At 34.8% G+C, this 12619-nt stretch overlaps 1 protein-coding gene across 16 annotated transcripts in view; it reads left to right on the top strand.

The window, feature by feature from the left end:
* Nucleotides 1-729: 729 nt before the first annotated feature.
* Nucleotides 730-12619, top strand: part of Ccnc (cyclin C) — a 40342-nt gene continuing 28452 nt past the window's right edge. For 13 of the 16 annotated variants that reach the window (XR_009225792.1, XR_009225793.1, XR_006849013.2 and 10 more), the window contains exons 1-5: nt 730-1029; nt 4719-4825; nt 5756-5840; nt 6013-6082; nt 8962-9013. Coding sequence is in view for 13 of the 16 variants with exons in the window: in XM_046430845.2 (XP_046286801.1) it covers nt 998-1029; nt 4719-4825; nt 5756-5840; nt 6013-6082; nt 8962-9013 (346 nt within the window). In the remaining 3 variants the exon portion in view is untranslated. Of the gene's footprint in view, nt 1030-2388; nt 2453-4718; nt 4826-5755; nt 5841-6012; nt 6083-8961; nt 9014-12619 lie in introns of all 16 variants that reach the window. The other 3 variants (XM_058575438.1, XM_046430820.2, XM_058575451.1) reach the window with 3 other exon arrangements.

Here is a 12619-nt window from a genome sequence, read left to right on the forward strand (position 1 = left end):
TTCGCATCTTGACACAATATTTGTACAACTTAATCAAATTAAAATATACTCTTGCTATTTCTGACATATCTAATAATTCTGTTCCATTTCATTTAGGAAAACGGTTATCTCATTTGGTTAACCATATCCTAATTGATTTCCACCTATCTGAGAAAACTATTGTACAAAACTGCCTCAGAATTCTTCCATGAACAAACTTTAGGTGTTTCCATTTAGAAAAAAAATGTTTTAAATGCAATATTACAATGATAACAGAAAGGAAAAACGCAGAAACATATTACTTCGTCTTGTACATGTGCATATGTGTTCATAACATGTTTTAGATATTGTGCAAAACTTGCTGTGGCACTGAAATACTGTTGCTCTGAAACTGCTTTCATCACTCTGAAAGAACTCCATTAAGAATACGCCAAGCTTTGTGCTAGTAGGAACGCCACTAACATCACTTGATCCAAAATCGTCTTCATTTCTTTCTTTCCAATTGCAGGAAAAAGAAGTGAAACCACAAAATCTTATATTTTATTACAATAACAGAATGCTGTTTTGGAGGTCAGGACGATGAAATAACGAGACCTCAAACCAGGACGCTCATTCCAAGGCACAGCAGTCACACAATCCACTTCAAAGAAGAGAAGTCGAGGCCCTGCCGGCTCTTGGCCGAAACCGTCATAAGGTCTCGCGAGAGCTTTCCCACCACCGCGAGCCCACAGAATCACTAGTTCCGGTCTCCTATCTTAGCTCTCACGCTTCTCTCCTTCCTCCTCTACTGCTAGCCGCGCCGGAACTTTTGTTGGTAGGAACGGGTTTATACAATTGAGTGTTGCTGGCCGGCATCGAGGAGAATTGGGTGCCGTCCTCTTCCTGTCGCCGTCGTAGCGGCGGAGCGGAGCCGAGCTGATCTGATCCAGGAGCGCGGTTATCCGACCGGCTGGGTCTATGGTCGCTCCGCGAGCCGCTCCGCCGGCTGGTGCTTTTTTATCAGGGCAAACTGTGTTCCATGGCAGGGAACTTTTGGCAGAGCTCCCACTAGTAAGTGATATTCCATGTTCTCGCCCGGGGCGGTTGTTAGTGGGAGGTGAGGACGGGGCCTTGGACTCTCCTGGGCCTGGAACCCAGCCCACGTCCCAAGCGCTGATGAGGGGTGCCCCTCGAGGTGCCCCCGAGAGGCCGCAGAACCAGAAGTGAAATGCACGGTATTGAGGCGACTCTCCTCCCTACACATGCCGAGTTTCTTGGGCGCGGGGCGGTGGTGGATCTGTGAGCAGGAAGGATGGAGAAAGGGGTTCAATATCCTGGAAAAAAGATTCAGGAGTTTTCATTTCGGGTTCTTGGGTTATCTAGGCCTGAGCGTGAGATGAGGTGACTCAGTTTACGGTTGTGAGATTGCCGGTTCCGCATAGTTGTGGCTTGTTTTTGCCTAGGATGCGTTCAGGGAAATGGCTCTTTTGTCATTTACCTATTTTGATTGGTTTTAATATTCCGAGGAGAGGAGGAAGTCAGGCTTGTTTCTGCTTGCTAACCGTTTGCTGCCTTTACAGTAATGCCTTCATGGAGTTTTACCCTCACAAGGTATAGGCCTCTCAAAATTTATTCATTTCTTTGCCGTTTATTTTATATTTTGTCTTAAAAGCGGGCTTTCCATTGATTTTTGTTTACCTGTACATTTAGCCTTTTTCATGTATAGGTTTTTGTTTGTTGGTCACCGTGGACGAGTTGGAGTGATAGTAAAAATATTTACCTCTAAATATATTTGTTTAAGCAGGCAAGAAGGTGCTTGATGGGACTAATTAAACATGGACTAGACTTTAACACCATTTAGTTGAAAGATGAACAGAACTTGATAAAGAAAATATCCTAGTGTGAATAATTTTAATGCCAAGAGCATTAATAGCTAATTTAAATTTTTATTTTGAGTAGGATCGGTTCCTGTTATTCACCGATTTTTTATGTTTGTGTGAGGAAAAAAAAGAAACAGTGGACTTAAACCTGTTTTCCCAAAAGCGTGTTCTTTCTTGCGGTAACATCATTCTGGGGATGTGAAGTGCCATAGAAGCTTTCATATGGGCCATATCACTTTTATATTGTATTGCTTTTACTTCTGAAATATTTACTTGGACAGTTGAAATAGAAAGTTCAAATAGTGGAGAAGAAATATTATGATAAACTTTGAAAGAACCTGAGAAATTGACCGGTAGCTGCCTGTTGATTGTCAGAGGTTTTTCAGTTTTTTAAACAAAGATCTTGCCTCCCCTTTTAAGAGCATTTTTGTTATGCTTTCACTTACTGTTATTATTCTAAACCATTTTTTTTCACTTTTCAAATACAAAATTATAAAATTAAATGGGCTTTTCAATAACTATCCTTGCCTCCCAATTTGAATTGATCCAGAGGAAGGGGCTGCTTGGCTTTACTCAAATCCTTTGAGAATCATGGAATTCCTGATCTACCCAAGGTAATAAGTAGGAAAGATATGACAGTTCTTTGAAAAAATGAACAGGGCTGTGGTAGAGGACTTGCCTAATATGCACAAGGCCCTGGGTCCTGTCCCCAGCACCACAAAAGCAAACAACCACCAGAAAAAAACAAAACAAAACAAAAAAACCCCAAAGGTCATTGTTTTATGTGAATATGGTGAGAACGGAAAACAGGTATGAAGCATGCTGTATTTCAAGTTTTCTTATTTTACATTAATGTCAGGTTTTTTCGCAGCTGCATGTGAAAATAATTGTGAATCTTACATGTGATCTTTGATGAAATGGGAGTACTTATAAGTCTTCTAGGTTTATTTTGCAAAGTACTGTGAGAAAAACTATTAAAATATTTGTTAGTGAAATTTATCTTAAAAAAATACAATGACTGTAGAGTTGAAATTATTGCACAAGTCATAGTATATTTTAGAAAGTTGAATTAGAAAAACACATTGTAACCAAAACACAATGAAAGTAGAAGGTCATCAGATTTGCTAGTTGGTTGAATGAATGAACAGGTAACAAAAATTAAAATTACAAAATCAACAGCTACCTTATTGTAGCAGAGAGAAAACTTAACCGTAATAATTATACCTAAAAAAATATGAGATCAACATATATGTGATGTAGTCAAAGCCCAATTTTTTAGAAAATCAACATTTTCCACTCCTGCATAAATGGGAAAGAATATAAATCGCCTTTAAAAATACTGTATTATAAAAGGAACTGTGAAATAAGCCAAAAAATACAGAAAGACTTAATAAAATAATATTGAAATCAATTTATTAAAAGGAAAAAAATGATGAGTTGGTTCTTTAGGAGAACCAAAAGAGAAGAAGGCTAAATCACTGCTAATTAAATCAAAGGAAAAAGAGATGGTAGAAAATTAAGAATGGGAAAAGTAAATAAACTCAGAGTACTTTTGGGTTATTGCTGTGGTAATAAATTTGAAAGCCGAACCAAATTAAGAAAATTACCAGACAGATATCCTTAAAAAACACATTGTTTTTTCATGGGTAAATTCTTTCCAATTTTCAAGAGCATCTGCTGTTGAATTTGTTCCAGTTAATGAAGAAAGAAGGAAAGCTATCCAGTTTTCTTTATGAAGCCATGATCTCAATGATAGAAAAATCTAGCAAGGGTGCCTTGCTTTTGCTGAGTCTGGCTTTGAACTTGAGATCCTCCTGCCTCAGTCTCCTGAGCCACTGGATTATAGGTGTGAGCCATCATGCCTAGCCCATTGGCTCTATTTCTAGGAAATTATTTCAAATATATTATTAACCAAATATGCAAAGATGAATTATAAAGGTATTATTTGAGGGCTGGGGATGTGGTTCAAGCAGTAACGCGCTCGCCTGGCATGTGCAGGGCGCTGGGTTCGATCCTCAGCACCACATAAAAATAAAATAAAAGATGTTGTGTCCACCAAAAACTGAAAAATAAATATTAAAAAAAAATTCTCCCTCTCTTTCTTCTCTCTCTCTCTCTTTAAAAAAAATACATATTAGTTGAACCATTATTTGTAATAGTGAAAAATAATTTCCTTATATATATGTTAGTAGGGATTAAATAAATACTGATCCTTCCTTAAGGCTGTTAAAAAGATGCTGAATAACAAGTTCTTTGACTTATAAAGACTCCCTATATATACTGAGCGACAAAAGCAGGTTGTAGAATATATTGTTTTTATTCATGTCAGTTTCATATCTGGTTAAATAGTTTGCTTGACTAGGTAAGAAGAGGGAGCTATAAATGTAATTATGAAACAGCTTTTAACGTGATTGGAATTTGTGAAGTGGGGAAATTAAATATCTTCTTCAATCAGGAACAACTGAGAAAAGCTATACTTCGTCAAATCTAAGGCACCATCAGTTGGTGCAAAATAGTTGTACCATTATTTTATGTTTTACCAAGAAAGAGTGAGTACACATGCTACCAATTAAAAGACATCACTGATTCTAAGATTCATCTTGATATCAATTTTAGAACTAATGAAATAGAATATAAACTAGTGATAGAAAGATTGAGGAGGATGAGGGAAAAGATGAGAGCAGAATATTTTTCGGGGCATATTTATGTTTTTGAGATAATTTTTACTAGTTTGCATTTCAGGAAATTGTCTTTTAGGATTACTTCTTGCACTTTGTACTGCTCAGAATATGTGTAGCCTCTTTAGTCTTAAAATGACTATGATTTTCTGTGACTTTGTTTATTTTCTACAGCATGTTTTAATATCTTTATTCCTTCTAGTTTGCAGTGGATTTTGGATAAACAAGATCTGTTGAAGGAGCGCCAAAAGGACTTAAAATTTCTCTCAGAAGAAGAATATTGGAAACTACAGATTTTTTTTACAAATGGTAAAAATTTTTTAAATTGGTTGAAATATTAGTTACCTTTGAATAAGAATGTTTTTGTATGATAATTTATGATGAACTGTCATAATCTGTACTTAAACATTTTTATTTATATATGTATTCTTACAACTTACTCATTTATCTTTTTATTGATCTGAATAAAGTTTTTGTGAACTATATGTCAGAGACACTGGACAATTTGAAAGTGTTAGTAATCTCCTTAAGCTTTTATAAAGCAACCCACTTTAAGGTTGGCTAAAGCAAAGTACTTTGAGGATAAATGATTCTTGGAATTGGCATCCTGTATTTGTCATTTTTACCTTAGAACTTTGCTTTGGAGGAAAGAGGATTTACTCAGAAGACCTGTAGTATGTCTTGGTATATTTTTGTCACATATTCTTTCTAATCCTCCATTGTTTTGAGGATTCATTATGGATTTTTTTGGTAAAGTATATAAAATGATAGTAATAATTAGTTTGATAGGTAACTTATTTTTTCATATTTATTATAATGTGAATGTGAAAAGCATCAAAAATATTTAGAATTAAGAGGAGGATTGTCAACCATTTGGCTTCTTTACTGCAAGACCAACTTTTGCAGTGGGACAATTTCTCTTTTTAGTTTATGCATAATGCTCTATTTTTTTAAACAAATTAACATGTATAAATTTTTCTTTTGTTAAAAGTGAGTGTAGGGGCTGGGGATGTGGCTCAGTGGTAGCGCGCTCGCCTGGCGTGCGTGAGGCCCAGGTTTGATCCTCAGCACCACATACAAACAAAGATGTTGTGTCCGCCGAAAACTAAAAAATAAATAAATATTTTTTAAAAAAAGTGAGTGTAGTTGTGAATTAAACACGTGGAAGTTACTGTTTAAGGTTAATATTATTTCAAATAAGGGCAGATGGTACATTTAAAACTCTTTTATTATTTTTAGTTATTCAGGCATTAGGTGAACATCTTAAATTAAGACAGCAAGTTATTGCCACTGCTACAGTCTATTTCAAGAGATTCTATGCCAGGTAAGACTGTTTTATTTTAAGAATATGTTATACCTATTTGTAACTGCTGTCTAATGTTGAGGAGCTTCAGTATAAATGAATCAGTTGTTTGCAATAGAGTTAAATTGTGATTCCCCCTACCCCCTGTGTTTTCTAAGTGGGTAATATTTAACTTTGTTTTATCATATTTTAGGTATTCTCTGAAAAGTATAGATCCTGTATTGATGGCTCCGACATGTGTCTTTTTGGCATCCAAAGTAGAGGTATAAAACAATTTCTGTTCTCTGTCAAAGTGTTATTCAAGTATATTGGTTAATCTTCCCCAGTTTTTACATTGCCTGTGTAAGGATGATAATAGATGGTAATTTATGCAAAATATTTTGTACAAAATCGAAATATATGCAAATCTTATCTTTATTTTATGTATTTACTTAACTCTTATATAGCACTTCTTATATTTTAAGGGCTTTGTAAGTTTTTTTTTTACAAATTCTGACTTAATCTTCATAACAAACTGTAGAATATATAGTAATAGTGTCTGCATTTTATGAAAGAGAGGACTGAGTCATAGAGACAAGTGCCATAGCTTGTCTACTATAACCTGAGAATGTCTCTTCTCCTTACCCATATACTTCTTACTGTCTTCCTTCTCTGCCTTCTGATGTTTGGCTTCCTGTCAAGCCATAGAGAAAACAAAAGGAAAAGCGAGAATTAGGAGGTGTTACAGCTGTATAGATTCTAACAAGTAAAAGTTTGAATAATGAGGGTAGAAAAATTAGGTGAGAGAAGAAAGATAGGAATTTGTAGGTGAGATTGAATTTCTGCCCAATTTATATAGTTTTCTTTTCTTTTTTTTTTTTTTAGGTGAGGGCATGGTAGTGGCTGGGGATTGAATCCAGGGCTTCCACATGCTAGACAAGAATTAAAAAGTAGCCACAGTCCCACTTTTAGGTATTTTTGAGTTCAGCTTTCAAGCTATAGTTCAGGCAATTGCAGCAGGTTTTACAAAAACTGCTTGTTTTTCATAACTAATCCATGCAATCATTTTTTAAAAAATATTTATTTTTTAGTTGTGGGTGAATATAATATCTTTATTTCATTTTTATATGGTGCTGAGGATCGAACCTTTTTATATGGTGCTGAGTGTCTCATATATACCAGGCAAGTGCTCTACCACTGAACCACAACCCTAGCCCCGTGTAATCTTTAGTATTACAAAACTTTTGTATTATATTTCTATTTTGACTGGCTTTTTAGAATAGGAATTATGTTCTTGAGAACTGTGATTTTAACCTAGTAAGTTTGCATTCCTTTTGTACCCATTTTGATTGTTTTGTTTTAGCCATTATTTAAGATTATCCATGCTCTTTCTCTTGCACGCCTGTAATCCCAGCAACTCACGAGGCTGAGGCAGGAGAATCACAAGTTTGAGGCAGCCTTGGCAACTTAGTGGGAGCCTATCTCAAAATAAAAAGGGCTGGGGATGTGGAGGCTTAACAGTATTAGAAATAATATTAAGAAAAGCATTTTAAGGTATAAGGTTTTTTGATTGTGAAAGATTTTCAAGTGTCAGAATTAACTTTGTTTTTGAGTTGTTTAATGGAAAAGATAGTTTATAAAAGGCCTTTTATTATTGGGTAGTTTTCCCAAATATTATTATGTAATATTTGACTTTGTTTAGAAATGACCATCTAATATTTAATTTTATATATCTTAAACACAACCATTCTGGGGTGCTAAGATAAAAGTCTGTATAAACTTCCACTCTTGTAGATTAATTTTGGGGTTTTAATTTGTTAAATATCTTTTTTGTTACTTGGGGTTGCGGGGGTAGCTCAGTGGTAGAGCACCTAGTTGTAGCATGTGGAAGGCCCTGGGTTCAATCTCCCCAGTACCACAAAACAAAAATAAAAACAACAATTTTTGTTATTTGATTTACTAAGCAGAAGTCTGTTATATGACTTACTGAGTAAAAGTTTGTGCTTTAAGAATTTTGGAAAATTAGTTATTCCTGGAGGTGGTACAGGGGGAAATGTATCTTTTCAAATATGGTTGCAGCATGTTTTCACTCTTTACTATGATCAAATCTTTCTGTATTTTGCCCAGTTTTATAGCAGTTGTATACAAGTGGTGTTTAAGAGGATGTTTTAGACTCTTAATTTTTTTATTTTCACTTACCATGATTGAAGTTTAAATGTAAATACAAAAATAGACACACATATATTTTCCCCTATACACGCTAAGGATGCGAGTTGAAGATAATTTGAACAGTTTTTAGTTTCTTTTGTTGGATATGAAGCCAATTCTTGACTTTTTTTGGTGTTAAGATGAAGTGAAGGCTTTAGAATCTTATAAGTTTTATTTGAAATTAAATGGGAGAATGTATGTAAAATAGATCATCTGATAAATTTTAGTTGTTTTTATGGTGGTGGTATGTTAGGTTGAAAGAGGAAATGGGAACTAATCTTGGAAGTCTTATACTATATCATTCTTGTTTTTCTATTCCAAAAAGGATGATAGGTGCTTGTTTGGTATTTGGGGGTTTTTTTTGGGGGGAGCAGTGATATTCAAGTTTATCTTACTTAAGAAATTTGATTTTTTTAAAAGATAACTTAATTAATTAATTAATTAGTTAGTTAATTATGTGGTGCTGAGAATCTAACCCAGTGCCTCACACATGCTAGGCAAGCAAGTGCTCTACCACTGAGCTACAACCCCAGCCCAAGAGAATTGAGATTTATTACTAAATGGCATGACCTTTCTGTTTGTTATCAGGTTCAATCGAATAGAAAGCATACTTAATATTTATTCTTGCAGTTAAGTATAGAATCTAAAAGTTGTCCTGGAAACAAACCTAAGTGCAAAAAAAAGTGGCATTGTCACTTTGGGGCTTGGTTTCTTATTTGGTATTTTTACTGAGATTAAATTATAAAATTATTTAAAAATTTGTCTTGAATTGTGATGATCTCAAGGAAAGTTAATATATTTAGAAATTTAAAATACTTTGTGCCTCAAGTAGGTATAAGATGGACAGACTATAAACATGGGGACAGCTTGGAAATACTGTTTTAAATAGACCTCAGGTTTGCTTAGGTCTACTGGGTTAATATGTACCTGATCTCATCTACTTTTCTTTCTCTAGGAATTTGGAGTAGTCTCAAATACAAGATTGATTGCTGCTGCTACTTCTGTATGTAAGTGCAAAAGTATAATCTGCTTTTAGGATGTAATTCTAAAAAAAAAAAAAAAAACTCTCCATAGTATATAGATTTTTAGTTTATAAAATATATGAAAGATGAGTTGGGTTTATTAACATCTCCTGAGTATGCCTTTATGACTCACATATTTGTAAAAAAAAAAAAATTTAAAAAGATGTTTTTGCTTACATTATTATTTCTAGGACATTTCTTTAATGTTAAAAATGAATAGTAAACTGGGCACAGTGGTGCACGCCTATAATCCCAGCAGCTTGGGAGGCTGAGTCAGGAGGAGGATTGCAAATTCAAAGCCAGCCTCAGCAATTTAGCAAGGCCCTAAGCATCTCAGTGAGACCCTGTCTCTAAATAAAATACAAAAAAAGGACTGGGGATATGGCTCAGTGGTTAAGTGCCCCTGGATTCAATCCCTGGTACAAAAAAAGAAAAAGAATAGTAATTATTAATCCATAAATATCAACCCAATGGCTCTTTTATAAAAAGATTAAAGAAAAAAATTATTTCCTAATTTATTGTATTTTAGGGTTTCCTAAGGATTAGCCATTATTTCATTCTTGTGGATAGAATAAACTATTCTTTTAACAACTGTAATGTGTATATTTGCTGGGAATTACATCTTTTCAGGCCTCCAAATCACAAAACATGGTACAAAGCCAGGTGATGTGGTACACACATATAATCCCAGTGGCTTGGAAGGTTGATGCAGGAAGATCACAAGTTCAAAGCCAGCCTCAGCAATTTAACGAGGCCCTAAGCAATTCAGTGAGACCCTGGGATGAATGCCCATATGGAAAGTTTTGCCATTAGCCTTTTCCCACTGCACCCATTCAGTATTTATCACATATTTCTTCCTGTAAACTTGGACTACTTTGCCAATCTGCTAACTTTTATAGCATCCCTGCACAACCTAAACTTCGTCTCCTTTCAGATGGACGTAGATCAAACATTGTACTTTTGTCTCAGGTCTTTGGAAAGAGGGGAGGACGTAATCTTCCTGTGAATGTGGGAAGGTGCATTGAAATGCCTTTTATGGTTCTTGATTCTGTCAGAAGTCACAATAGGATTGAACTTCATTTTGGCTGCTGCCACTTAATCGATGGCTGCAAAAGGGAAGAGATATCTTTATTCTTAAGGGTAAAAGATTAGTAATTAGTTTTGCAAAAAAGTTTAATATACCATATATGTCATTGATGAAGTATTACATTGCCTTTTTGGAAACTTGTTTTTCATAGAAAGGCTTGAAAATATATTCATAAAAAGTTTGGTTATCAATGAATAGGTAAATCCTATAGTAGACTATTTCACAAGTTTTATAGTGTATTATTACATAAGCCCAGACGACTTGGGTTTCAGATTTTTACCTCTGTGATAAATCCTCCAAAGTCTTTTTCTTCATCTGCAATGTGAAGATATTATCTTTGTTATAGGTTGTTGTGAGTCTCAAATGAATTAGTATGTATAAAACTTGGAACAATGCCTTAATTGTATTATTTTGCTGGGGTTACCCTAACAAAATACCACAGTCTGTGGCTCAAACAGTGAAAATTAATTTTTTCATGGTTCCGGAGGCTGGAAGTCCAAAATTAAGGTGCCAACAGGTTTGGTTTCTCCTGAAATCACTTGGCTTGGTTTGCAGATAGTCACCTTCTGGCTATTCTTACATGGCCCCTTCTCTGGGCACAAACACCCCAGTTGTGACTTCCTCATCATATAGGGACAAGCCCCACTCTTATGACCTCATTTAACCTTAATTGCCTCTTTAAAAGATCTTTTTTCCAAATGTAATCCCATTCTGAGTATTGGGGGTTAGGCTTCAACATAAAAATTTTGGAGGGACGGAGTTTATAACACTTAGTAAACTTTACTAGCAGTTGTCATCATCAATAACAGCATCATTATCTCTGGAAACATTGCCAGGTGCAGTGGTGAGTATCAAAATAAATACAAGGAATTTAAGGACAAGATAATAAGGTGTGCATGTAAAGTATTAACACAGAAGAATATAAGTGGTATAAGGGAGTTATAGGGGAGTTAACAGAGAATACTGTGTTTTGAGTGTTAGAGGAATGAATCTAAATAATATAATTTAAAGAAGAAAGAATTTGAACCTGCAGAAATGTAGGAGAAAAGCAGTCTAGGAACAGTGCATAGTTTCCTCAAAAATAGAAACTGCTAGCAAGTTACATTCAGTAAATGGTGAGTAAGGAAATAGTGGGGGGAAAATCCTTATCTGGCTATTATCAGTTAATAAAGGACCTTCAGTGATAGAGGAAGGGATCTACACTTTGTTTTGGTGATAGTTGTTGTTTTTCTTCCATATTAGGGATTAAACCCAGGGAAACTTAACCACTGAGCAACATACCCAGCCCCTTTTATTTTTTATTTTGAAATATGATCTTGCCAAGGTGCTTAGGGCTCATTAAATTGCTGAGATTGGCTTTTTAAAAAAATATTTATTCTTAAGTTTTATGTGGACACAGTATCTTTATTTTACATTTATGTGGCGCTGAGGATTGAACCCAGTGCCTCGTGCATACTAGGTGAGCACTCTACCACTGAGGCACAACCCCAGTCCCCTGAGGTTGGCTTTGAACTTGCAATCCTCCTGCCTTAGCCTTCTGCCTCAGATTACAGGTGTGTGTAATCCCAATGCCATCACACCTGACATTTGTTGTATCTTTAAAAGCTTTATTTATTTTTAAACTTAAATGTGATGCCAGAATTGTGCATTGGGAAAATTGTATAGAATTAGTTAAGATGAATTGGAGGAGGAGGTGGGTAGAATGAGACAGACAAAATTTAAAGTTGTTCGCATTATAACATGGATGAACCTTGAAGATATGATAAGTGACAAATATCAATCACAAAAAGACGAATACTCTGATCCTACTTATATTAGGCTCTTGGAATATTAAAAATAATAAAGATTAAAAGTAGAATGGTAGTTTCTACTGTCCAGAGAGAGTGGAGAATAAGGAATTATTGTTAATGGGCACAGTGTTTCAGTTTTACAAAATGAAGAATTCTGGAGATGCATGGTGGTATGGTTATATAACAGTATGAATATATTTAATGCCACTGAAGTAGATACTTCTGAAAAGAATTAAATTGATATTGGATATTCTAAATGTAAATGTATTAGTAAAACATCCTCTTAAAATGTAAGAACAGTGGAAGAAATTTAGAATTTGACACATTTTAAGAAAAAGACTTGTATAGTGGCTTGTGCTGTATAGAGAAAGCTGTGAATCAAAGAAAGTCATATCTTTGGAAGTGTTATCAGACACTAGAGATAGAGGTAATTGCAAGGAATTAAGAATTTAGTTGGTTTTGAGAAGGAAAATCTTACTGTATTGTATATGAAACAAATTAACCTTAGTGAAGAGTGGATGCTTATCTAAGTTACTGTGGAAATGAATAGATTCTATAAGACTGAATGCAGTAGGATCTGCACATACACATTGTATTTTAGCTGATAAAATTGTAACTCAGACATAGAAGTTACCCGTTCTGATAGTGCTATGCATGCATACTAGAATTGAAAATGTATGACATGTTGAGAGCCAGATTTCTCACTATCCGAGT

Source organism: Marmota monax, unplaced genomic scaffold (assembly GCF_021218885.2).
Source record: "Marmota monax isolate L192 unplaced genomic scaffold, Marmota_monax_Labrador192_F-V1.1 WCK01_AAM20220418_F8-fsc00013, whole genome shotgun sequence".
Classification (NCBI taxonomy): domain Eukaryota; kingdom Metazoa; phylum Chordata; class Mammalia; order Rodentia; family Sciuridae; genus Marmota; species Marmota monax.